Consider the following 24882-nt stretch of genomic DNA (forward strand, 5'->3'; position numbering starts at 1 on the left):
TATGATATCCTTGCTCGTGCTTTGTTCTTGGTCATTATTTTAGTGTTGCCTGGTTCATCTCTGCCGCAACGTCCAAAGCCGGCGTCTCTAGGGCGCCGATTCGCGCTCTCGTACTGATATACATACATACATGTGAATCCGATGAGACGTCGTTGCAAAAAAAGATCAAGCTCAAGATCGTGCCGACCTCATAAGATTTTCGGCCACTTCTTTCGCAGAGGCAGAGAACACGGCGACGCCCTCGCGTGCGCTCAAAAGATGACAAGCTCGTGATGGAGTCATAAGTTAGATTAAAGCAGCTTGCTCGACGCGGCAGGCGCCACTCGACTCTTTACGAGCTTAATAATATACAGGGGAACCGCGCTGACGGCGACGATCACCGCCACCTTCCACAGGAAGCGCACCGACACGACAAAACCAAGATCTGGGGCGGGATGTCAATGAAACCAGAACATGGCATTCATAAATGAAATTTTCTTCTTACCGAAATATTCAGGCAAAAACACCATGCTGATGGTGTAGATGAGCAGGGTGGCGATCTCCGAGATCACCATGTAAACGTGCCTACGGCAGATGTCAGTAACGGGGCCCTGGCCGCGTAGATGACGACTGACCATATCGTGACCTCCAGCGCCACCATGATGAGCTCGTTCAGAATGAGGGCCGTGAACGAGATGGCGACGATGTTCAGGAACTCGTTCTCGAAGAGCACAAGAGATATGATCATGATTGCCGCGCCTGCGCATCGTCACATCGTGCTCCATTGGTCGTTGGAGACGACATACCTTGGTAGACGCTGATCATGAGCCACATGAAAAATGTCTTGTAGGACAGCGCGCGACCCTTCAAGCAACAGATGAGAGGTTTGCCATGACCAATACTCGACGGGGCTCACCTTTGTCAATTCCTTATAAAGCTCGGGGTATAGCAACGCAAGGTCTTCGTTGACATCGCGATCGAGAACGAGAGAGAAGACGGGGGCCATTGTATATAAAGTCGCGTATCCGACCATGAGCCACCCCTGGTACAGCGCGATGGGAGCGAAGTAAAAAATTGACGAGAACACGGCCTGCATCACAGAGATGATGAGACCGCGGTGAATGACAAACTGGGCCAGTTTTGCCGAGCGTCGATACGAGTTCCGGCCATGCCATAGAAGCAGTTTCGTCAAGTGGCTGAACTGGGTGACAGAAAAATCGGCGGCCAGCGATGCTTGTTTGCCTTCCTTGCCGACGATACCAACCCCTGCCCACCAAAACGTTCGGATCATCTATCGAGCACGAAGATACTGCTGACACTCACCGACATCAGCCGCCTGAATCATGCTGACATCATTACCGCCGTCACCAATACAGCATACGCGTTTTTTCGTATAGCTTCGTATCAATCTGGCAACGTCTGCCTTCTGAGTTGGGGAACACCGGCAGGCCACGACAGCGGAGAGCTTGGTCGTGATCTCAATGAACTCGTTTTTGAACAAGTTCAGACACAACTAAAAGTACCATGTTAGATATCCCTTGCAGTATCTGAAACCCTACGGACCTGAAGTGATTCGCCATCGATGACTAGGCAGCAGTCCAATTTGTTCTGCAGAAAGTCAAGTTCGTCTCTGACTTGATCCGATGTCTTGACTGAACGTGCGATGAGTAAAGGCAACATCCGAACAACATTATAATACTCACGTTTGGCTACTTGGTGGATGTATTGATTTCGCGCCACAAGTTTAGTCGAAATGGCGATGACAGTTGCCGTCTCGATCTTATCGCCGGTGAGCATCCAAATCTTGATACCAGCGTTCCGCAGCAGTTCCAGCGTAGACTTGACGTCGTCCTGCAGCTTGTCCTCGACGCCTGTCAGCCCGAGCAACTCGAGGTCGTGTTCGAGAGTCTCAGAGACAACAGTGGCCATCGCCTCGCTACGCCCGTCGAGGCGCACGCTGGCGGCATGATGTCTCTGTTTGAAGTCCGCATACGCAGCCTCGCTGAGCCTTCGGCGCGCCATCACAAGTGTCCGCAATCCTTCACGGGCCATATTGGCAGTCTCCTCCTCCAACCAATCGTTCCGCTGCACTATCTTCGCCATCACGACATCCGCGCCTTTCTGCATGAACGTAATTTCCCCAGTCTGAGTGTCCCGCACTACGATCCCCATACGCTTCGATTCAGACGTAAACGGAAATATCTCCAGAATCTCAAACGAGATCGTGTTGCCGGAAGGCGTCTGCAGCTCAATGCGCGTGCGATCACGGAAAATCAAAGTAAGTCCGACTGATTCTGTCCATTTCACGATGGCCACTTCGTCTGGAGACGAAGCTTGATATGTTACGGAACCATCGTCGTTCGTCACCGGAGTAACCTATTCCAAAAATGAGGTCACGCGTTCGCTCCTTGAGAACCAAGGACCTACATTGTGGCACAGTGCTAAACTGAGCACAACATCTTTGACTCGCCATGATATATCTCGGCGGCCTCTAGTCCCAAGCTGAATGCCCGTGACGATTGAGCCGTGTCTGGCATGTCCTGTAGTGTCAAAGGTCAGGTATGGTTGTATGTGAGATAGTATCCCGTCACCTTGGTCCCCAGATCCCCCGAAAGCAATTGCCAGCTGATGCGCGATCTCGTCCATCGAATCAAAGCCAAAGGACATTGTCCCCATATGCAATTTCTTCATCTCCATCTCTAGCCCCAAAAAGCGCCGGTTGAGATTGTTTCTGCGGTTTCGATAGAATCTGAAGCGTACCGTTCTGGGTTAAGGTCCCCGTCTTATCGCTTAGAAGATACTCAATCCGACCGAGCTCTTCGGGGAGCGTGCTAGTCCGCACAATCGTACCAGGAATCTCGCTATCCGTCATAATTTGGTGAGCATACACCGTCTTACCCATGTCCAAATTAACGCGCAGGCTAAAAAACGGGATGAGCCATCATCAGAGACGATGACCGTGATCACCCACCTGATGGGGATGATAGAGGAAAAGAGGATGAGGAATCGGAACACGTAGATATACCACAGCCCTCTAAAGCCATTGAGTGCGACCAAGGCTAATGACAAAGCGAATGTCACCGCACAGAGAATCTGTCCGGACATCAATAAGTTGGCAATCGATAGGTAGAAAGGGGCATTTTACTTTCGCTAGTCTATTAATTTCTTCATCTAAGAGACCAACCTTCGTTTTCGGATGGCTTGTGTTCATGACCGCTCGAGTTTCGGGGCCGGTATAGACTATAAGTCCAACAGCAGAGCCAGCTGCAAGCACAGTGTTGGACCACAGAACATTTTCCGCAGACAATGGTTCAACGGCAGGAACTTGCACCAAAGGGACGTCGTTGATGGACTGTGCCTGCAAAGCCGGAGAATTGATAGTGAATGTGCCGATAAAGGTGTGAATGTCCTTGATGGGAGCATCAGCTAGGGAGCCATGATAAATACTCGAAGGATCACGCAGCTGCATTGAGGCTTACCGTATATCTCTGCGTCAATGCTCAAAAGCTCCTTCTCGGCGCGAAGTTTCTGGGTGGCGGGAACCGCAACACGCAGCTTCCAGTCAGTCTCGCCGTCTAGTTGATCTGTACGGATGAAGCAGGTCCCTGAACTGTCAGATGTTCGAAGGAGGACGACATCAGCTGGAACGCGTTGGTTTTTCTCGATGATAATGAGGTCGCCAACACGCAGCGAGGAAGAAGGGACCGAGCGTGTATGAGGCATGTTGTCTTCGAGATCGCGCGGTGAGGACGGGTGATAGTCTGAAGAGTCGAGGATAAGGTATCGTTGGGAGTTGGCTTCCCGGTCGCGAAGGTTGCGCTTATAGTCATCGTATGCCTCCTTTCCCATAGTCACCAGAAGTACAAACGCCAGGGGTGCAATATATGTTGCAATGAAGCCTGGTGAAGACAGTTATGATGTGATTTTTTGATACAGACACCAGAACAAACCGATCTTCAGCGCAGGAACGAATTGCGACAGGGCGACGAGGAGGAAGTACAGGTTGAAAAAGAATTTGAACTGTTCGTAGAAGACGATGGGGAGGAAGGTGAAGACATTGTATTTTTGATTGCGGACGATGTTGGGAGAATATCGATTCTGGAATTTCTCTGCGAAACAATATGATGAGCCCGGAGTGAATCATGCCGCGGAGGCGTTTGCTTCAGGAAGGAAAGGAGTTGGATAATTCCTTCGGGCAGTTCGGTTTCAAAACCCTTCGGAAGAAGGAACTGTATGTCATTGACGGAAGGAAAGACGTACCTGGTGGGCGAAGAGGAATTATTCGAGATTTATCCTTCGAGGATTTTGACCCGCTCTTCCGCAAAACAGATGACCGCTAGAGACGATGAGGATTTAGCGCTGATTCAAGACAAAGTCGACATACCTGAGATGCAGAATCAGAAAGAACTCCATCTCGTCTATCCCCTTCATCTTCCTGCGAATACCCGTCTTCAGCATCCTCTCCAAGCAACGTTGCCTCCTCCTCTGGCTCTCCATTGTACCCGTCACGCCGCCTCCCTAATCTTCCGTTCTTCCTTGCAGAAACTGACGCGGCGACTTTGAGTCCCACGGGCATGATAGAGTCTTGGCGGGTGTCGGGTGTTTCGTGAGCCTCGGTGTTGCTGACGCGGGCGTACCCAGCCCTGGAGTTTCGATTTGATACTAGCGAGTGCAAAGGGATATCAGACATGAACTGATGTCAATTACCGAGAGCCTCCGACTCCTTGTTGACCGTGCAGACCAGCAGAATGAAGGACGTTCAGCTGCGCATGAAGACGATTGCAAGAGCCGAGAAACCGCGCATCACCATGTGTAGTAGTGAACCCTTTCGGAGTTTGAACCAGCTGTTATTCCGTGAGATGCCGCCTCCGGGCCCATCTTGATCGTCGACAACGACTCGCCAATGGAATTGGTTCAGTCAGGATTGGCAATCTATGGCAAGCACCCGCTTTGACAGACGTCGACTGCCTCTGAAAATTTCAGCGCCCTTCCGCGCTCAGGTATGTGAAGGCACTATATGAAACGATCTGAGCAACACTGACGATTCTCATTCGAAACCTTGCTTGGGTTGACATCCGATGATGATAAGTGAACTGTTTTGCGCACGTTCGCACACGCCGTAGATCAGTCGATGTCCCGTTTGCAGTGAAATCCCTTTCTTAATTCACAAGGTCACCCTTAATCTATATCTGTCATTGACTCTCAGATCCTCCTGGACGACCGAATACCACCATAATTTCCGAGCCACCAATTGACTATTACTTCAATGCCGAGTCCCACACCTAATATACACGCCAGCTGCGACGATACTTCCACATGTCGCTTCCGCCACGAACGTCTGCATAACCTCAGGCACTCAAAGACAATGTGGTAGCGCGAGTCGACCACATAGAATTTCTGCAATTCTTTGGAGAGATCGCAGGTCAATAACGGTGCCTTCCATCCATCAACACAAAGGTACATACTATTGTGCTTCAAATAACGAACAGAAGAGAGTGGACATCCGATATTCATGCCACGAGGTACCAAGAATATGCGTTAGGGCCATTCTAGGAGTCAATGGGGACAGAGGCAGTGACATTGTCCACTGAAATGGAAGAAGACGTGGTAGAGAAGGAGTCCATTGATAGTATGAGGGTAGGTGTGACAAAGGGGAGTAGACCAGTTGCTTTAGGTGAGAACCTGGAGAGTTGCAATGCATATCTGAACGTTTTAACCATCTTTCGTTCCACAGCCCGTTCCTAGTTATCCTCATAGAATTGAGACTGCGTGTCGCGAAGAATAACTGTCCTTGTCATAGGTAAGATATCCTGAGCAGTTGAATAATAATCAATCTCTCATTGTGATACTTATATCTCCCATCGATGTCAGATCTAAATTAAGGTGTCTCATAGGTATCGACAACGTACAAAGTATGGTATCAAAGAATATCGGACCTTGTGGCGAAACTAGCTTGTTGTTCTGAGACCGTGCGTATATTGTGTCCTCAGGCTGTCGGACAATTGGAGAGGAGCCCCTGACCGATTGATGCTTGGCCCTCTCACCTTCGAAGTTATGTCATTTGTTACGCATACGAACGCACATATATCTGCCTCGAACAGATGGCAGCTTGAAGGACGATAGTGCGATCAACCGTTCCTTTTGGTGATACCTGACGTTGGAGCATTGTCTCGGGATGTCTACTCCCGGAAACTCTGTGTCAACGGAGCCGAACCTTGGTATGGTATGTCAGCGCGAGAGCGTAGCCCTTCAATCATCTGTCGGTTCAGGTACATTTCTCATGACTCACGAACCTAATTGCCACTGCCATTCAACTTCTTTCAACATACTTAGCCCGTCCCCTTTCTTCCCCAAGTGACCTTGGGGTGTCATGTCAGCGGATCCTAACTATTCAGGCAAGTCCGTATACACGACCTCAACGTCCTATCGCGAACCTTGAAATATGCCTCTCAAGCAGTACTAGAAAGGTCCTCGATCCTCTTGATTTTACCCAAGTGTCGATTTTACTTTTGCTGGGATCCAGTGACAAAATTCTCAAGGTCTTCATTCTTCGTTGCTACCTCGATATTTTTTTGATCATCGTTATCACGATTGCACCGCAGCCTGCCAAACAGCTTCAAGGCTTAGCACACTTGAGCGCTAGGCATATGCCTACGGTCAGATCGAAAATTGACCCGAGTGCGCTTCATGTTCTTGACGCACCCTTTTAGAAGGCTCTGTGTTGGCTTCTTCGGTCCACAAAGGAGCGATAACTATGTTCAAGTTCAACTTTAGATCTCGATGCATTCCCACCGCGTATGAGGACAAACATCGGACGGAAGCACTCGATACCCAGGTGGTCAAGATTTAATGTTTCTTGAGTTGTTATGACCTCATAGAACCTGGCGCCTTGATAGACGGACTGAATTGCAGACTGGCAGTTGATTTCGGACGCCATTTCAGCAGCCCTTTCGGCCGGGTTACAGTGTCCCTTTTCTGCAGTGATACTCTTCACCGATATGCGACGCCGAATACAAAAGCATTAGTATTGTTTGTCCTCCAGATTGGTAGATTAGTTCGACACCGTGATTCGGCTCCAGCGGTCCGTATTTTACCACGACCCATTATCACCACCCCTCTCACTAAAGCGCCATCTCACTCCATCCACTTTAAGGGCTGTCATGGGGTACGGAATGCCGGTGATGGACGCTTGAATCTTCGCCAGAAGTGCGATATAAATGAAATGGGGTGCGGGGTGTGTTGTTGTGCACCCGTTCCATTCACCCCCACCCCATTCCATTCACTTCCAAGAGCAGAGCTGACGACGATCCACGAAGACACTATGAGCAGTACGAACCCGCTGAGTGGAAGGAGATTGGTGTTCGTCATCAATTTTGTAGCTGGTATAGCTATTTTTTTGTAGGCGTATCCATCCACGCTCAGTTGTTCAACATTCACATTTTTTGAATTCAAGCTTTGGCTATGATCAGGGCATGATGGGGGGCGTCAATACATCCCCGGATTACGTTCGGACAATGGGACTAGGGGATGCTCAGTACGTCCACTCTCGAACTCACCTGATTCAATAATGAATGCTAATCGAGAAAGCAATCAGGTATGAAGGGGCTTCAGAAGGGTGGGTTGCGACCATCACAAACCCCACACGCCAGGGCGGAATAGTCAGCAGTGAGTCGCTTCTTCATCATACGCGAAAGTATCCTTCAAAGAAGAAACTAGTATACTACTTTGGAACCCTCCTCGGATGTCTTCCTGCAGGTATTATAGGCGATAGGTATGTATCTGAACTTAGTTGATTGCGACAACATACCGATTGATTCCTTCAAGGATCGGAAGACTCAAGACCATGGCAATCGTAAGTCCTATGTCATGTGGAGACGATTATTGACAAGGAGGTCATAAAGGGTGCATGTTGGGTGCTATTAGGAGCGTCACTACAATGCTCTGCACAGAACTTGACATGGCATGTTTATCCACCTTTATCCCTCCATATAAGTGATTGACATTTCGGTCCCCCAGGATGCTCCTCGCGCGCGTAATCAATGGCATAGGCACAGGCTTTCTTAATGCCATCGTCCCGGTATGGAGCGCAGAGGTTGCATCTCACACTTCCCGAGGCGCTTTCATTGCTACCGAGTTCACACTGAACATTTTCGGCGTCGTCGTCGCTTATTGGCTAGAGTTTAGCCTCGGTTTTGTAGGGCAAGGAAACACGCAGGTATTTATTAAACCCACGCTCTCCGACCACACAGCTGACGTATAATTTCAGTTTCGTTGGAGGGTACGTGTCCATACATGTAGTTGAGATATGCCCTCACATCTCGACTAGTTTCCCATTGCATTCCAACTCGTACCGCTACTTGCATTTGTGGTACGCCTCCACTGTGCGTTCCTCAGCTCATGTAATGACACTAGCACTAGGCTTGTTTGCCATGGATGCCCGAGTCGCCCCGTTGGTTGGTCAAGGCGGGAAGAAATGAAGAGGCTCGCACCATTTTGCGCCTTCTGCGCGATGACGGCGACCCTGAACACAGACGAGCAACCTCGGAGTACGAGGATATTGTTAGCATCGTCGAACTGGAGAAGAAGCACGCCGGACGAAACTCCTACATTGCCATGTTCTTCGGACGCAGTAAGTGAACATCCGAAATTACACCTGTTATTTGCTTGTTCTCAGTGTCGTATTCAACCAGATTCTGGAGACTTACACATCGCTCGACGCGTGCAGCTCTCAATATGGCTGCAAATTGTTCAAGAGTGCGTGATTTGTGTGCATTCACCCGACTCTCATTGACACTGTCCATTAAAGATGGGTGGGAATCGCCGCTATCACAGTGTATGCCCCCACGATCTTCGCTCAAGCGGGGTACGGCGCTCGCAAGTCCGAATGGCTCTCGGGCTTAAATAACGTTGGTGACATCTTTGCATCGGATATAAGCATTGCTTTACACACCTGTCTATCGCTTACAGATTACCTACATGCTCAGCACGCTCCTTGCCATTGTGACCGTCGATCGTTGGGGACGACGTGTTGGACTTTGGTGGGGTGCCGTTGGCCAGGGCGTCGCATTATTTCTTGCCGGTGCATTCGGTCGTTTGCTCAAGGACCACCCCGACAGGGCCTCGCAATTTGGAGGGGCCTCCGCATTCTTCATTTTCGTCTACACCGCAGTATTCGGTGCGACTTGGCTGACCATACCTTGGATATGGCCGACGGAAACATTTCCGTTGGAGGTTCGAGCCAAAGGGAACGCATGGGGCGTCGTCGGCTGGAGCATCGGTAACGGCTGGTTAATGATGCTCAACCCCGTCATGTTCAATGCCATCGCAGAAAACACGCTCTACATCTTCGCGGTAGTCAACTTCCTGAGCATCCCACTGGTGTGGGCTTTCTATCCCGAGACCGCAAATCGGACGCTGGAAGAGATCGACTGGTTGTTCGCGACGAAGAGTCCGTTCGCGTGGGACATGGAGACGAATTTTGCGAGGATAAAGGCAGAGCAAGCGCAAGTGGCGCTGAACACGAGAAACGATGAGATGCTCGCTAAAAGCGAGAATTCGTGACCACAGCATACCTAACCCTTTATAATCGTACGATGCTCCAGATTCTTCTCTCCATTTCTCATTCCAGTACCCTCTGCAAAATGCTCACGAAACTTGCGGCTCCAAGCTGACGCTATATAAGTGATCGAAGTAATCCACTAGGATGTGAGCTGGACAGGATACTGTGTCACAAACTTCAACTTCCTGGGACCGAGTACATCTGTTTCAGCAGTACTACCCTTCCTTTGTCAAAGATGAGAATCTTCACACTCTAGATATGTCTAGAAATGTGCAGTCCAGTGGCTCCAAGAATGGACCATCGTGGGTACCCTAGTTCTGCTTCTTTGCTCCGGGAGAGCAAGCGATGACGACAACATGTTTGCTTTCGCATACGTCATGACGCTTGTGATGTTCGAGCCACAAGATAGTGCTCATATCACAGACTTCCCAGACTCGTGTACTCAAGACCCGTCCGTCCGTACATCTCTTCACACCTAGTAGTAGCCAGCGCTACATGGTCTGATTCTTGTGAACGGTGCAGGTGGCTAGCTGATCATCTGTGGGAATACCGGTGTACTATTCTTATAAACAAGGGGAAATCTCGGAAAGCATGACACAGAAGAAATACTGTGGGAGACGCAGAGAACTCGAAGACTCACGGGAGCAGACGCGCTGACGCGTCCAGGCGCGTCGTGGGCGCGTCCACAATCACGTGATGGGAAGCCAAACGCGTCTCGCGACTTTGCTGGCCTGTTTCGGTCGTCGTTCACGACTCCTCTCACCATCCTCATGCCGTGAATCAAGAGCATTTCAAGACGCGCTGCTCATCGTATGCAGAGAACACGTTCGTGCTCGTACATGGCAACCCGATCTGGTTGTCGTCCTTCTGTGGCTACACGTCCGTTGGCATCTTCAGACGCATGCCGGCCCAGACCTCCTCTCCCACATACCAAGCACCTACACCCCCTTCTGATGCTGGAGAGAACTTCTCACTCAACTCCTCGACAGCCTCCATCTACAAAGATACATGCGGGCCACTTGTCCCGATGTTCGAGCGCTCGAGAAGTTAGTGGCGCTCAATGGAGGAAGGGGGGAGGGCGTTTATTTAAACGGTGCGCTTCTCTTGATCTACAGTGCTCGAACCTGAGTTCCATCTTTTAGTCGGCACGTTTTCTCGTATAGGGGTCAGCAGGCCACCCACGGTAACGGGTAGAGGGGAGGTCGGAAGGGCTTCAGACTCCACCGCGTACCATCTTCATCATCTGACAAACAGGCTACACTGTAGAATAGCTACTATCATGGAAGAAAGCCCCTGTCCGCCTCGCCGAGCGCTGCCCGATGAGCTCGACCGTCGTACAGGATCAGACCATCCTCCATGTGAGGTCCGCATTGCTCTCCAGGACCAACGGGGCCGCTCGCACTGACGCTCGCGCGCGCCGTTATCTACATTCCAGTGCTCCGCCATGGCTCGAAGCTCCGTACACGTTCCCCGCTACCGAACACACCTGATGTTCATGAAACCGGGACCTCCACTTACAGGTACGTGGCCCCGAAGAACCCCATCCGCGAAACCGTCCAAATGCACCCTTGGGGAGAAACTCCGCCTGCTCGTTCGGATGCCTGGCCTGGCCCTCGGGCTCGACCCTAACCCGGAACACAAAAACAAAGTTGCACGCAGGATGGTTTCGAACGCGTCCTCCTCCTATCCTGCTGAGCTACCGTCTCACGCACCTCGGGACGCGTTCGAATGTCATCGAACGCTACCGATGAGGTGCGTTCCTATCGAACCCTCTCGAAAAAAAGTCTACGCGTTTCGAGCCCCGGTTCAAAGCGCGCCTGCGCGTGCGTTGTAGCGCATATGCCGCGCAAGTCGCTCGCCTCGCCTCGACGCGCGGTTCTTCGAACCTCGTTACGGCATCGAGTACGCCCGGCTCTCCTCAGGAGAGTGCACGGAAAGTTTCGGCGGACCGCTCGCCCCAACACGCCGCCCGAATCAGGATCATGCTCAACAAGCACACACCTTTTCCCCCTCCCTCGCTCGCGCACACATCGGCTGTGCCCGCTTCTATCGCTCCGTCCCCAAACCCGCCGCACGATTATCAGTAGCTGATTTTCGAAGCACCTGTCTGCCAGAGCTTCGTTCGGGCCTTCTGGAGGATCTATTAGGTCCCAACAGCCTTCTTGAAGCTTTGTCGGCATTCGCGATCCCGTCACTTGGTAAGTCGCGATCACGTGTGCCCTTTGTTATCTCCCCACGACGACCCGACCCGCGACAATCCTCGTGAATATGCGCCTCCTTCGGCTAGGTATGAGGTATGACGTTTGTCTGTGTGATCTCGGGTGAGTCAGTCTTATCGCTCACCTGGTTGGCCGACGCGCTCCATCCTGCTCCGTCCCCGAGTCCGTCGCCGCTGGCTTGGAGGCTGAGTGCGAATCCAAATTGTCTCCGGATCAGGACCCACTGCCCGAGCATTTCGTGGAAGATGCCGTCGGCTCGCAGAATTTGCGTCTGGGACGCCTTCTGAAAGCCCTCGAGCATGTCAACAACGAGGACGATATGTAAGAGGGTGCCCCGCTGGGCCCACTGGGTGGGGCTGCACCTGCAATATATGGCAGGGCACGCGTGCGGGCTTCCCCAGGCTGGCATGTTAATCTCGGCGTCGCCCGCTGATTTCCTCGCTTAGATGGGTGGCCCAGTGCGATCACGCGAAAGGCAAGCAACGACATCGGGCGCCAGCGGGTACCAAGGCTCGCCAGTGCGATGGCGGGCGCATCGCAGGATGCTATCGACCCGCCGCTCGTCAAATTCAACGCCACTATCAGGCGAGGGCAGGCGAGGGCACAGCACAGCCCGCGCGCGTAACTCGCAAACGTGCCAAATAAGGCAAGTTTGGCGTGGGGCATGTCGCTTATCGATGGGCGATGGCGGTGGTGGGCTGTCGATGGACACCCTAAACCAGGGCCGCACACGCTCGAGCTTGCCTCGAGGAGGCTAAGATGGGTGACGAAGATTGAGTGTGTGGGACGTATTACGGACCTGGACGGACTTGCATCGGGTATGTCCATTTGCTGAGGCGGCTTGATTAATTTTTGTGATTTTTTGTGGCTTTTGGATATTTGGCATTGTTCGAGTTATTGCGTGCGTCCATGTCGTGCCGAGCCGTTGGGGGCTCGCGAAGCTTCTAATACGCTTCCACCCGGATCTTCGAGGGTGGACGCCCGGGAGTGCTCTGATCGAACGGAACAAAGAAGCGCTGGCCCGTGTGGGCCTGCGGATTATGTCGCTCGTTGGCGGCTTGGGCATCAAAAGGAATTCGACTACAGTTGCCAGCCGGCGTGGTGGGGTTGGCAACCGCCACCCGAGACGCGCGAGCGAGCGACGCTGGACGGGGGGAGGCTGCGCACCACGTTGGGCGATGATGGGACAGCAGGAGGGCCTTGATGCTGACGACGGCGACGCATCCGTTTAGTCACCTCTAGGGGTCGCGTACATAGACGTCTACTTGCACGATAAGTAAAGTACGTGCTACGCAGCGGAACCAGCGAATCGCACCCCGCCCGGCATCTCGAAGGGCCAAGCAGAACGTTCGAGCTCGCGGGTGCGCCATGCGAAGAGGATTGCCACCGTAGAATATATCCAAAACGGGGAATTGTTGTGTTGCGCCGTGCAGGGAGCCGACGCGCGGGGTGCGAGTTGAATCCCAGCACGACCTCGAGGCGTTTGCGCCTGTTCTCGTGACCGCCTGTCGTCGCGCTCGGGTCAAAAAGCGAGGGCTTCAGCTTCCGCTCCGAGACTTGAGGCCATCGCAGGGTCAAGGGTTCGGAGCGAGATAGGATGATGATGACGATGATATTGGGTTGTGCGGCTCCGGCCGTTGTGGTTTATTTAATCGGCGATATATTGAGCAGACGGGGCTGACTTTCCGCTTTAATACATCAAGAAATGATATGACGCATGCGGGGATGCAGAGGCGATAATTGTGTCTATATGTTCATCGGTTCGTCGGACTTGGACTGGGGGTGGCTGGCCTCCGTGGAGGCATGGGAAGGACGACCAACTGGGACGGGTCGCGGCTGACGTATGTAGGGAGAAGCGTGGATCGGAACAGCAGGTACGTTAGCGCGGGTTTTTGGAGTGTCTTGGAAGGCGAAAGCACGTTCGGTGCGCGTCCATCAGCGTCCGTCTGCATCAGGCGTTGGGACGGATTCAGAGTCCGCATCAGAGAGAGAAGGCTTCTGCGGTCCTGCAATGTCACGGACAGGCAGGCGTGGGCCGTTGGTGCATGCAGCGCGAAGCCCGTGTGGGCCGTAATATGAGCCGCCTCGAGGAGGGGGCCTGCGGAGATGAAGTGCGCGTTCTGCTTTGTGTGGAGTGTGTGTACACCGAGAGAAGGGGGCTCTGAATTGGGCGGTGGGAGCGTGCACGCCCCCGCAGGCGGGTGGGAGCGCGGGGGGATGTCGGGGCGAAAAGAGGGCGTGGACGCGGACTGAATTATTGGGGGAATAAAATAAGAAATGTGGGGGACGGTGGGGACGGGGACGGGACGAGGAGCCGAGGACGAGTGCGGTGGTGGGCAACACGTGTGGGCGCTGTGCTCAGGCTGAGGCACAAGGAACGAGAGAGAGGGCGCTGCGGGCCGGGGGAGTTCGGGGCGGTGGCCGGGGCGGGCGGTGTCGGAGTGGGAAAGGACGAATATTGCAATGGGGAAATTGCGGGCGGGCGGGGGAAAGGGAAAAGAAAAGGAAAAGGAAAAGAGCGTGAGGCTATAATCCGTGCCGGGAGGTTTCGCGGTATTCCTTGCCTTTTCGACGACCGCGCTCGACTGTTTCTCTCCCTTCTCTCCCTGCTCCGTCTCCTCTGCCTTTAAATGCCCTCAATTCTCAACCTCAAGTTCAAAGTCGGTCGTCTTTATGCCCCCGCGCACGAGCCATGATCGACCTGTTGACTTTTTTTCATCTCATGCCTCAATCCTTCCAGGGCAACAAGTCTTTCATCGCGTTCTCCAACCTCGGCGACACAGAATCCCTCACGAAGACATGGAAGGTGCGTTCTCCTCGTCGCCCCACACGTCCCTTGCCGACCGGGGCCCCGTCTCGCACCCCCCACCCCCCCCCCCCCCCCCAGGTCTGCACCAAGGTAGCCGGTTACCTTGAGCAGGGCCAACGCCTCGAGAACCTCAGCTGGCGTCTATGGCACCTCCAAAATCTCATGGTCGACACCGACAACGCGAGGTCCAAGCGTGAGTTCAAGAAGCTCTCCAAGTGCATGGGCGACAAGCTCGACAAGGAGAAAGGACGGTTCGTGCTTGCCGCCGCCACCTCCCAAACCCTTAACCCTAATACCTCCCCTCCGCTCCTCGTCGCCACCGCAGGAGCATCGAGGAGCTCGAGGCTCCCGGCTTCAAGCGCAACCACTCCACCGACATCATCCGCCAACGCGCCGCAGAAAAGGAACGCACTCGGGAGGCGAACCTACATACCGCCCCCGGCACGATCAAGCGCATGCAATTCACTTTCTCCGTCGATCAACCCACCCCCGCGGCTTCTGCTGGCCCTGTTAAGAAGCCCGACCTCAAACCTTCCGCCGAGTTCAAGGACAACGTCTCACGACGCGGCCGACCCTCCACTCGCCACACCATTGCCGAAGACCCCGCCGACCCCCCTCCCGCCCTCCCTGACGCCAACGACAAGGATCCACCTCTCACCCAGCGCGGCCGCAAGCAGCCTGTCGCCACCGTCGACTCCCCTCTCGACCTCGGTCATCTAGAGCCCGCTTCTCTCCGCTTTCCATCTCTCTTCTCTAGCGACTTCGGCCCCTCGGCCCTCCTCTATCCCTCCCCCACCGTCACCAACGCCATGAACTATGGCGAGGACGTTCGCCGCAATCTCCACAGCGACTCGTTCAGCATCCGGCGCCCTACCATCGAGCTTCCCCTCGAAGATTTTCTCATCGAGTCTACCGACAGCCCTGGGGATTGGACTATGGGTGGCGTCAACAACGACTCGCGACAACAAGACTTCATTGACAGCTCTCTTCACGAACAAGACGTCGACATGAACGGCACGAACACCACTGACGCCTACGACCAAGCTGCTGCGTACTCGCAGGCGGGATTTCCTCCGACTCCTGCGACGCAACATGAGCCTCTCCCCCAGACCGTATCTCCCTCCAAGCTCGGCTCAACCACACCCTCCTCGACAACATCGTCGGGTCGACCGTCGTTGAGTCTCCGGACGCAGAGCGCCACCTCGCGCTCGTCTGCACCTGGTGCGACGGCCACCAATCCGGCTACCCACGTGCCTAACAACTATTTTGCACCAGGGGGTGTCAAGGCTGAGTGCACCAACTGCGGGGCGACGCACACGCCATTGTGGCGCCGCGGCCTCAATGACGAGCTCAACTGCAACGCTTGCGGGCTCTATTGCAAACTGGTACGTTTTTGGTAATCACGTTCATCTGCGCTCATGCGTGTGCTCATCATCTATCTTTGCTCGCTCAGCACAAACGTCCTCGGCCAAAGACAATGCGGAACAGCCATGGCGAAGGGCGCTCCCAGGTTGCGCCTCGTCAAGAGTCATCGGAAGTCATGGGTACGTATAGCAGTCAATTTCCTGCTTTGGAAGCAATTGCCGACATTTTTGGACCTTTCCAGCCCAATGCTACAATTGTCATACCACAGCGACTCCCCTATGGAGGAAAGATGACGAAGGCAAGACCGTCTGCAACGCGTGAGTTTTCCCCTGTCATGTGCAATCTGATCGAAGCTCATGACGGTGCTTCGAAATCCACACACTGCAGCTGCGGCTTATAGTAAGTTCGCTATCGCGTCCCGGTGCACTGGACCGCTACTGATTGGTCACCCCCAGTTTTAAATTGCATGGTTCTGCACGGCCTATTTCCATGAAGTCGGACGTCATCCGCAAGCGCTCGCGACACGATGCGAGGAGGGTGGGGAACAGCGGCGTTTCCGAGACGCCCTCTGCGAGCCCCGGTGCGAGTCGCCGTGCGACCCCCAATGCGGACGTCGCCCCCATCCTCGCCCCAGACTCCACAACGCAGATGGGCTTCGAAGGTGGTGAAGGGTTTGATTACCGCCCGACGCAATCCGAACTCGTGGGTGCCCTCGGCGGAGACAGCAACCCGAACGGCGGCAATAACAACAACGACGGCTTTGTTGTCCAGGACGGCTACTCCCTCAATCTCCCGAATTTCCCTGGCCCATATCACCCCGACATTCTTTCGCAGCTCCTGCTTTCGCGGACTGAGACGCAAACGTTCGCCGGCGAATCTTCGGATGCTGACGCCTCGGACTCTAGGAAAAATAAGCGGCGCCGAATGAGCAACGACTCTGCGACCGAGCCCCCGTCATCCGCTGTGTCGTATGCCTCATTCAGTGAATCTTTCTCGAGCTCGAGCGCCTCCGCGTCGGGCTCGCAACGCTCGTCCATGGAATACCCGTTCTCGTACACTTACCCCATGCTGCGCGGTGGAAACAGCAACAACAACACGTTCTGGCACCAGACGGACTCGCCACAGTATAACGTCCATCCGCCCATGCTGCTCCCGGACGAGTCGCCACAGTACAACGTCCATCCACCCATGCTTCTCCCCGACGAGTCACCCATGGACTTTTTGCACCCGCCCATGCTCCCACCCGACCACGAAGACTCGCTATTTTCCTCCTTCCTTCAGCCACACCCACCGATGTTGTTGCCTGAGGATTCGGGTATTCATTCCCTGCGCCAGCCACAGCAGCCTGTAGCTTCGGGTGAGTGGAGTGGCAACTCGTACTCAGAAAACTCCATGCAGTCCTTCTGAGCGGGACGCCGGTGGAGCCGTCGAGCGCGGCTCAGCTGCTTGGCAAGCGGGACTCGAGCCGAGGTCCTCGCCGCCACTGCGGTCACTACCGTTCTCGACCGCCTCCGCGACTAGCGTCGGCATCCATGCTCGTCGGCGCTCGCATCCTTGTTTTCCTCCAGGTCGAAGTCGAGGCGTTCCCGTCTTGCACATCATCATCTACCTCAGCATCGTCCTCGTGCCGAGTGGTGTTGTCCTAGATCCCTCCCGGTAATCACTCATCGCTTTCCTCCTCCCCCAAGACATCGTCGCACGCTTCCGTAGCATTCTTGTCTCGCTCGTCTCTGACATCATTTCATACCTCGCATTTCATGCTTGCTGTTTCTGTTTCTGTCTCTCCTCTCCATCCTGTATCGCCACTTTTTTTTTTCCCTTTGCTTCCACGTCCTCACATCCCTTGTTGTGCGCCTCTTTCTGCTGCTGCTCCGTCATGACCTTTTCTATTCATTCCTCACTATCCGCCTTGTTACCCTCGACTCAACTCGACTCGGACGACGACACAACCCATGTATGAAGAAGTTCGCGAAGGGCTTCGCGGTTCAAGCCTCACCAATATATATTCATTGCCGTCTCGCAGTGCTCTGTAGCCGTTACATACTTCCTACCCTCTCTCCTCCCGTTGACTCATTGCTTGCATACCCCCGTTGATATCTACCCCTGTCTACCTGTTTGCCTGCCTGCCTACCTACCCCCACCTACGCCGTCCCGGCCGTGCTCGTTTACGAATAAATTATTATTGCCAGTGCCTTGGAGCGACGTAATGCCCTGGAAGAAACGCCACATCGCGAGAGTTTGATGTATGAATCGTACACGAGCCCTGCGTCCATTTAGTTCTGAAGCTGCTCGTTGCGCAGGAGCGCTCACGCGCAATTTCCGGCTTCGCTGATTGACGTTTATGAGGGCCCGCAGGAGTGCCTCCGGTGCCCAAAAGGAGAAGTCCCCAGGCCTAGTAAGTGCTAAGTATGGAGCGTGCACGTACGAGGATACGCGTCTTCGTCCTCGGGCGTCACTTATGCGAGCGCGGTGGAAACCTTGTACGCGGGAACAATCATTCGACGTCAAAGAACACGCGCGATTCATTCATTCAGGTCGACGCGGGAAGGAACCTGTGTGAGTGATAGCTATGTACTGTGTGTATGCGGATGACGAGACAAAAAGAAACGAAGTCGAGGCATCTCGCGCGTGCCTGAGCCTGTGCGCCCGTGCGCGGCTGCAACTGGGGTCCCGCTGTTGTCTGCGCTCCGAGTTCTGCGTCTCGAGTTCTGCATCCCGAGTTCTCACTTACCTCTGCGGGAGCTGCTAGAACGACGTACGTTGACACACGCGGGGGGGCGGACGTAAGGCTCCTTATGGCACGTCCAATCCGTGCTTCATGGTACGGTACCTCGTAGCGCGGCATGCAGCAGCGCTTCCGTCCGTCTGCGTAAGAGGTGACGCGACCGCGACTCGACTCCCGTCCCGTCCAGGTCGTTCAGGTCCCGCAGAGAGCCGCCGACGCCGGCGTAACCGGGCGCTGGCTGCGGCTTTGACGCTTAGAAGTCTGGACGCCGAGAATCGTCTCGCGATCGTCTATTGGGGGTAGACGATGACGGGTGATCGAGGAGCGTCCGCTCGCTGGGGAGTACTGGTGAGAGCATCTGACGGCCCGCTGAGGCCACGGGAGTAGACCCAAGCGCGTCAGCGTCAGGCGGGCTCTGGAAAAGGACGGAAAGATAGGAGGCGGGCTACGTCAAGGGGCTTCACGATGCCGATGATGGCGTGCCCAGGTCCAGATGGTGTCGTCTTGTCAGGTTAGACCCGTGGAACAGGGCCTCTGGAACGAACAGGAAAAGCATAGTCGGCGTGGAGGTGGGAATGAATGAAGCCGTGTGTCATCGGGAGAACAGGTCGAGACGCGTGTGCGCATAATGATGCAGAGCGGAGGCCTGAGGTCTGAGGGCCATTGACTGGCGGCCGTGCGTCTTGCCCAGTTGACCTCGGCGTAGTCATAACTTCCATCATAGAAGGAGAAGGAGACGAGGACCCATAGATGAAACCCGAGTACGCGTTGTGGGAACAGACTGTGCCCGACGTGACAAGTCGAAGGGATCGGCGACGTCATATCGCGCAGGGGTCGAAGCGATTGACTACACGTACTTACTCACGGGTATGGTAATAGCCAAGCATTAGCCGCGTTCGGTCTGATTCTGCTTTGCGCCGAGGGGAGGCGTTGCTCCAGGAGACGAGTTGCCCTCCGTATGTGTCCAGCGTTCTCGTCATTGTCAATCCAGAGGTTCGGCACGAGGCAGGCAATCCAAATGTGGAGAGCGGACGGACATAGTGAACGTGTCGTTGCAATGCACTCTGACAATGTCCTAAAGACCGACAAAGATAACTGCAGGGAGATCCTTGCAAGATCAGTGGGTATGACGATGCGACCCAGGAGCTGGAAGTGGAGGTCAGATGAAGTGCGTGTAGGCGAGATAGTGAAGAGCGAAGGAGAGTTCCCAAGCCAGGTGATCTCCAAAACCAATTCGAAGGCGCTGACATTTGGCCGTGGCTAACATACCTCATGACGCTAGCTGTCCTCTAGACAAGACAAAGCGGAAATAATGCAGATAGGCGATGCTATGCACAAATACGCTCTAGCTTGTGTTGGGTCCTCGTAAAGCCAACCTGGTTGGAGCGAGAGACGATGATTGATGGAGAAATGAGCGGAGACCGGTGCGGAGAAGGAGCGCTCCTAAACCGATCCCCATCCGGAACTCAACGCCTTCTCTAGCCACTAGCCCCACCTTCGCCCCGCAACCACTCCCAGTCGCTAGGATAGTTGATTTCCACGATGGTGGCGACAAAGACCAAGCGTGGAGCAGAAGACCTCGATAAAGCAGCGGGCAGTAAATCCAAAAAGTGAGCTCGCACGCAGAGCCTCAGCTGACGACCTGCCGATGCGAGGGCTTCGTCGATTTCGATTTGAACAGAGCGAAGCGTGATGACGACGAAGAGGACTTTGAAGGCCATCAGTCGTCGGACAGCGGCGTGAATGCAGGTGAGCGTCGCATCCACGCCGTTGGTGGCCAAAGCCGTTGAGTTGGCGCACTGCACAGACGAGCTCGCCGCTCTTGACCAGACCAATGTGATCAGTACCGGGCGAAGAACGCGTGGAATTCGGGTCGACTATACTAAAGTCCAGCAGTTGCCCGGCGATGATGATGATGACGATGACGAAGAGGAGGAGGAGAAGCCGAAAAGAAAAAAGAAACCGAGTGCTAAAAGCCCGAAGGCCCCCACAAAGGCAAAGTCTAAACCCGCCCCCGGCTCTTCCAAACCCCCTTCTTCCAAAGCATCCACAGGATCCAAGACCAGGGCAACCAAGAAAAAAGTGGTGAAGGAAAGTAGCGAAGAGGAAGAGGCGAAGTCGGGTGGGGAGGGCGACGAAGACTGAGGCTGGGGGCCATCACCCTGAATCATCTTGCTGTAATTTGTATGTACTTTATTCGTATGATATGAGGGAAAGTCCAATTTGATATCATTCAATGTTCCTACCCTACTGAGCGTGCATGAGAACTGACTTTAAAGTGAGGCCATGCGTCTCGCATTGTTGTCGCCGTGATTGTGCAACGTTCCTTCAGGATAAGACGGTTTCGAATGCAATTTCCGTGGATATATGATACATAAGATATAGTCAGTGTTTAAACAACGGCAGGGAATCGTCACTGCAGAGTACAGTAGCAGTGCCGAAGTAGCATGATGTCCAACTTCGTTAAATACATCCTAACGAGCACAAAAGATCTGTCTATAACTTGGCCCCCTTACCAGCGGCAAGTCTCTGTCCGCGCTCAAGAATCGGCTTGATGTAATTCTGCAGCGCGTCAGGACAAGGAGCACAATTACAACAGGGCAAAGGAAACAAAGAAAGGCCTACATACCTCATAGCCCGGGGTAACCTCCTGCGCATTGAGTGGCTCGTGCTGGATCCGCTCCCACAGCTCCTGATACACTCGACCGTCATAGACACCGAGTGCGCTGGAGACGCGGTATCCGAAGTCATTCATGAGTGTGAATTTTTAGGATATTGATATCACAACGGACCTGTCCAACTCCCAGTCGGAGAAACCAAAAGCGTCACTGAGTCCGATAGCCTCCGGAAGGAGTGATAGGCACGTCTGCGCGATCGCAGCCCGGAGTCCACGGGTAGGGTCTGTGACGATCTCGGGATTTCCAGATGGAGTGGAAGGCAATAAACCGAATGACAACAAATCGACAAGACCAGCTTCCACCGTTACCAAGAGATACTGCGGACGCAGTCAATCCCACTGATAAAGATTTGAGAACAACCAATGACGCACCAAGATGTATACCTGCTCGACGACTTTTCTCTCCTTCGAACCAAGAGAAGAAGTCGCCAAGTTATTGATCATTTCACCCACTTGGCTTGCTACAAACGCGTCGCTGACGGCGCTCGACACACGCTGAGGCCCGTTGGCGTCACCTTCACCATCGTTCAGTTGCGCATGTGTCTGCACGATGAGTGCGGCGCGCCATTCCAGAGCAAGTATCAGCGCAGCCGGGTCCGTCCAAGCTGATGTAGAGTGAAAAGACGGAGGCGCAGGCCTAGGTGCGATCAGAAGACGAAGGTAGTACGACGAGGGGGACATAGCCTCCGCAGACGATTGTGGTATGGAGTTCTTCAGCGCGCGATACGCCTTCAGTGCCGCCCTCACAACCTGTTGATCGAGGACGAAGTTGTCCCCTTCGTACCTGCCCAAACCTCAGAGCCCAGCGTGAGAAATGCACTGCAACAGAAAACTCACGTCGCAGCAGGAAGATACTCGGCATAGACCTTACCGAGTCCCGAAAATGCGCTGTATCCGTGGCCACCCATGGAGCGCCGTGCAATCTCAATGTCGCGCGCGGCAGCGGTTGTCGCCAGTACCTTGAGCCCGCTGCTCGTCGCGTGCATCTCGGCCAGCGTAGATGTATCGCCCTTCGCGAGGCGCGCAGACGTGTTCGCAAATGCATCACTCTGTGTAAGAAATGAGTCAGACGAGCTGGCAAGAACGGGGAGTCTTGCTCACCAACTGTCGGCCAAGCTGCACAAAAACGTATGCTCTGGAAAGGATGGGCAGAAGTCGGTAGTATGTCGACGGATACGAGATGACTTGTTTTTCCAGACCCTCTGCAGACTTGTTCCCTTGTCGCCGAACGGTCGCATATCGAAGAGAAACTGTTGCAGCTGTACCCTAGTTGAGCACCACATGTACTCGTCAACGCAAGCCACGTACCTTTCGCAATGGCCCACCCTGCAGATGTCACCATGCTGTAATCAGAGTGTCAATGATATATCACGACGACAAGAGTATAGTATTACCCGGAGCGAAGATAAAGCATCTGTGCAATCAATTTTATTTTGAGCGACATGACAGTAACGAGCGTTGCTTACGCCTCCGTAGCTCATCTTCGCATGTGGTGGTTGCATATACCGCCCATCTGGAGTGACTTCTGCAAACTTTGAAAGCATATGCTCTCGTGGGATGCGGACATGGTTGAAACGCGCATACCCGTGGTCCATGTTAGCCCATCCTCCCAAGGCTTTTGGGCCTGATAAAACACGGTCATCAAAAGGAGGCAATCGGTTTCCGGGGGAGATTCTCCACACCTATGTCGCCGAGCGTGATACTTGGAAGAACGTTGTGGGTTTCTGGAGTACAATATAAGCTGCAGAAAAACATCACGGGTTGTAGCGTTTTACCTAGGGATCGTAACTGCACGAAGAAGAGGTGGGGCCCAACATTTTTCCCATCCGGCAAGATCAAATTTGCCTGCACGACTCCGTGCGTAGCCGTCTTACCCAGTCCTCCGATCCACCACTTGGTGCTGGTGAGGGTAGGTGAGTGGATCTCGAACTCCTGTGTTTCCATAATAAACGTAGCAGTGGTCTCCAGCGCCGATACATTGCTACCGTGTCCGAGTTCGGTCTGCAAATAGCAACCTATGATACCGTGGTGTTGGACAAGCGCCCCGTATTTCTTGAGAAGGCTGTCGGAACCCTGGCTCTTGAGCACGGGCTCAAAAGCTTCACGATATTATCAATCAGCTATCCGTTTAGTCTCCTAGTATTCCATTACCTAAGTTGTGAAGGTTCATCGGCACTCCATCGTCCAGGATACTGAGCGCATGCAAAGTGTCGGCAGGGGACCACTCAAGCTGCTCCTCAAGCTCATATATTCGCTTCGTCATCGCGAGCGCTCGATTAAACTGCTCGCTCCGGTTCATGAATGCCCTTAAGATAAGATCATTATAAGTCCTTCCAAATTGCGTGTCTTCTCATGATGGCATTTACCTCGCAGATCTGTCAAAAGCGGGGTCTGAAGACAAGATTCGTACGATGCCTTCATGCTGTTCCCATGAATCTCGCCCTTCCATGAAGCCGAATGTCACCATACCATCAATGCATTCGGGACGAGCACTCACCATACAAATATCCTCGTACCACAACCACGTTGATGCTTGCCGTCAAACGAGCAAATAATAGTTCCAAGCTTGTTTGAGCATCTGACATGATATTATCTGGTCCTATTGAAGAATGGCTGGAAAAATATAGAGAGAGGTGAACTTTCTCAGAAATTAAAGCAAGCCCAGGTTGTCCCGCGTAAAACACAGTTCAAACGTGCGGGGTAACCTGGGGAAAGTGCATCAGGCGCCGAAGGTAAAAGCCGGTAAACCGGGCCTCGTGCTTGCCAGGCGGAATGAGCCGCCTGACTTTGAATCGCTACGGCTCGCTCTCGTCGGAGTTGCTTCAGCCGAGAAAGCCGTCTCCAAAGGAGCCTGTCGGAGCAGCGGAGTTTGGATTGACGGCTTTGGGCTTAGTAATCCGGAGATTCACCACTCATCTTCCTAAGGTAGGCCGCAAGCAAACGCGACTACATCACGTGATGCTCAGATGTCACATTTGGCGGGGGAAGGCATTACATTCGCAAGAAAATGCTATCTTCTCACTCACTGAGAAGAAATTGAGAAATCTGGCACGGAGCGATCCTTCATATCAGTTTTATTGACATTTGCTCTGTGCCACTTTTTCCATTTTAGACCCAGTTAAAGAGAAGATACATTTTGAATGTTTTTGAGTGTTGCTATGACTGGAAGTGGAATATATATTTTTAATCATAAGTTTATTGGCATCTTGGGCAGCAAAAAGATATCATGGCCATTGCAGGCTTCTGGACTCAATTTTGGAGCAGCTAGATGAACATCACATAGAGTAAGATACTTATGCAGTATCACTTTCATTACACATACCACTCCTCGCCCACTTTCTGTCTCTCCTATCCCCTAGCTCACTTATTGTCAGCAAATACTACTAATCAACTACTTAATAAGTCTTTTGTCACTCTATGGTCACTCAATGTCATGTAAATATAACACCATGTGATGTAGTTGTGTTTGCTTGCGGCCTACCTTAGTTCTTGCGCAAATCTCATTCATCCTAAGTTCTTCCAAAGACAGAGCAATGCAGCAATATAAAG

At 53.4% G+C, this 24882-nt stretch overlaps 10 protein-coding genes across 10 annotated transcripts; 6 read left to right on the plus strand and 4 right to left on the minus strand.

Annotated features, from left to right (window-relative positions):
* Positions 1 to 290: 290 nt before the first annotated feature.
* Positions 291 to 4555, minus strand: HETIRDRAFT_124278 (P-type ATPase; the record flags this gene model as incomplete). Its single annotated transcript, XM_009550203.1, has 16 exons — positions 291 to 424; positions 485 to 564; positions 615 to 738; positions 786 to 843; positions 896 to 1245; positions 1303 to 1492; positions 1543 to 1631; positions 1683 to 2355; positions 2407 to 2678; positions 2740 to 2900; positions 2951 to 3072; positions 3125 to 3405; positions 3459 to 3878; positions 3930 to 4088; positions 4240 to 4315; positions 4364 to 4555. The coding sequence occupies 16 exons, from the start codon at positions 4553 to 4555 to the stop codon at positions 291 to 293; spliced, it is 3381 nt and encodes a 1126-aa protein (XP_009548498.1).
* Positions 4556 to 7300: 2745 nt separating this feature from the next.
* On the plus strand, positions 7301 to 9540 carry HETIRDRAFT_48830 (MFS sugar transporter; the record flags this gene model as incomplete). Its single annotated transcript, XM_009549633.1, has 13 exons — positions 7301 to 7377; positions 7433 to 7513; positions 7574 to 7644; positions 7696 to 7750; positions 7804 to 7831; positions 7881 to 7971; positions 8028 to 8194; positions 8246 to 8257; positions 8306 to 8347; positions 8398 to 8608; positions 8670 to 8733; positions 8786 to 8885; positions 8947 to 9540. The coding sequence occupies 13 exons, from the start codon at positions 7301 to 7303 to the stop codon at positions 9538 to 9540; spliced, it is 1593 nt and encodes a 530-aa protein (XP_009547928.1).
* A 1193-nt stretch (positions 9541 to 10733) lies between these two features.
* HETIRDRAFT_410531 (uncharacterized protein) lies at positions 10734 to 11059 on the plus strand. Its single transcript, XM_009550204.1, has one exon. The coding sequence runs from the start codon at positions 10858 to 10860 to the stop codon at positions 11026 to 11028; it is 171 nt and encodes a 56-aa protein (XP_009548499.1). The 5' UTR covers positions 10734 to 10857; the 3' UTR covers positions 11029 to 11059.
* Positions 11060 to 11266: 207 nt separating this feature from the next.
* On the plus strand, positions 11267 to 11625 carry HETIRDRAFT_124275 (uncharacterized protein; the record flags this gene model as incomplete). Its single annotated transcript, XM_009550205.1, has 2 exons — positions 11267 to 11290; positions 11323 to 11625. The coding sequence occupies 2 exons, from the start codon at positions 11267 to 11269 to the stop codon at positions 11623 to 11625; spliced, it is 327 nt and encodes a 108-aa protein (XP_009548500.1).
* A 196-nt stretch (positions 11626 to 11821) lies between these two features.
* On the minus strand, positions 11822 to 12423 carry HETIRDRAFT_452993 (uncharacterized protein; the record flags this gene model as incomplete). The annotated part of the gene is made up of 2 exons (XM_009550206.1): positions 11822 to 12198; positions 12264 to 12423. The coding sequence occupies 2 exons, from the start codon at positions 12421 to 12423 to the stop codon at positions 11822 to 11824; spliced, it is 537 nt and encodes a 178-aa protein (XP_009548501.1).
* Positions 12424 to 12701: 278 nt separating this feature from the next.
* HETIRDRAFT_103482 (uncharacterized protein) lies at positions 12702 to 14451 on the minus strand (the record flags this gene model as incomplete). The annotated part of the gene is made up of 4 exons (XM_009550207.1): positions 12702 to 12963; positions 13043 to 13313; positions 13529 to 14377; positions 14445 to 14451. 4 exons carry the CDS (start codon positions 14449 to 14451, stop codon positions 12702 to 12704), a joined length of 1389 nt encoding a protein of 462 aa, XP_009548502.1.
* A 28-nt stretch (positions 14452 to 14479) lies between these two features.
* On the plus strand, positions 14480 to 17338 carry HETIRDRAFT_322707 (uncharacterized protein; the record flags this gene model as incomplete). Its single annotated transcript, XM_009550208.1, has 6 exons — positions 14480 to 14817; positions 14892 to 15951; positions 16020 to 16122; positions 16173 to 16248; positions 16319 to 16330; positions 16387 to 17338. The coding sequence occupies 6 exons, from the start codon at positions 14480 to 14482 to the stop codon at positions 17336 to 17338; spliced, it is 2541 nt and encodes an 846-aa protein (XP_009548503.1).
* A 125-nt stretch (positions 17339 to 17463) lies between these two features.
* Positions 17464 to 17811, plus strand: HETIRDRAFT_171516 (uncharacterized protein; the record flags this gene model as incomplete). The annotated part of the gene is made up of 2 exons (XM_009550209.1): positions 17464 to 17562; positions 17620 to 17811. The coding sequence occupies 2 exons, from the start codon at positions 17464 to 17466 to the stop codon at positions 17809 to 17811; spliced, it is 291 nt and encodes a 96-aa protein (XP_009548504.1).
* Positions 17812 to 20198: 2387 nt separating this feature from the next.
* HETIRDRAFT_117053 (uncharacterized protein) lies at positions 20199 to 20801 on the plus strand (the record flags this gene model as incomplete). Its single annotated transcript, XM_009550210.1, has 3 exons — positions 20199 to 20266; positions 20338 to 20405; positions 20464 to 20801. 3 exons carry the CDS (start codon positions 20199 to 20201, stop codon positions 20799 to 20801), a joined length of 474 nt encoding a protein of 157 aa, XP_009548505.1.
* Positions 20802 to 21001: 200 nt separating this feature from the next.
* HETIRDRAFT_435195 (uncharacterized protein) lies at positions 21002 to 24031 on the minus strand. Its single transcript, XM_009550211.1, has 14 exons — positions 23831 to 24031; positions 23700 to 23775; positions 23485 to 23639; positions 23109 to 23432; positions 23016 to 23057; positions 22800 to 22957; positions 22728 to 22747; positions 22642 to 22676; positions 22435 to 22592; positions 22171 to 22382; positions 21706 to 22117; positions 21449 to 21651; positions 21286 to 21382; positions 21002 to 21218 (listed from the first exon to the last, which is right to left on the minus strand). Exons 1-14 carry the CDS (start codon positions 23916 to 23918, stop codon positions 21153 to 21155), a joined length of 2046 nt encoding a protein of 681 aa, XP_009548506.1. The 5' UTR covers positions 23919 to 24031; the 3' UTR covers positions 21002 to 21152.
* Between the last annotated feature and the right edge of the window lie 851 nt (positions 24032 to 24882).

The sequence above is a fragment of the Heterobasidion irregulare genome (genome assembly GCF_000320585.1).
Source record: "Heterobasidion irregulare TC 32-1 unplaced genomic scaffold scaffold_07, whole genome shotgun sequence".
NCBI lineage: Eukaryota > Fungi > Basidiomycota > Agaricomycetes > Russulales > Bondarzewiaceae > Heterobasidion > Heterobasidion irregulare.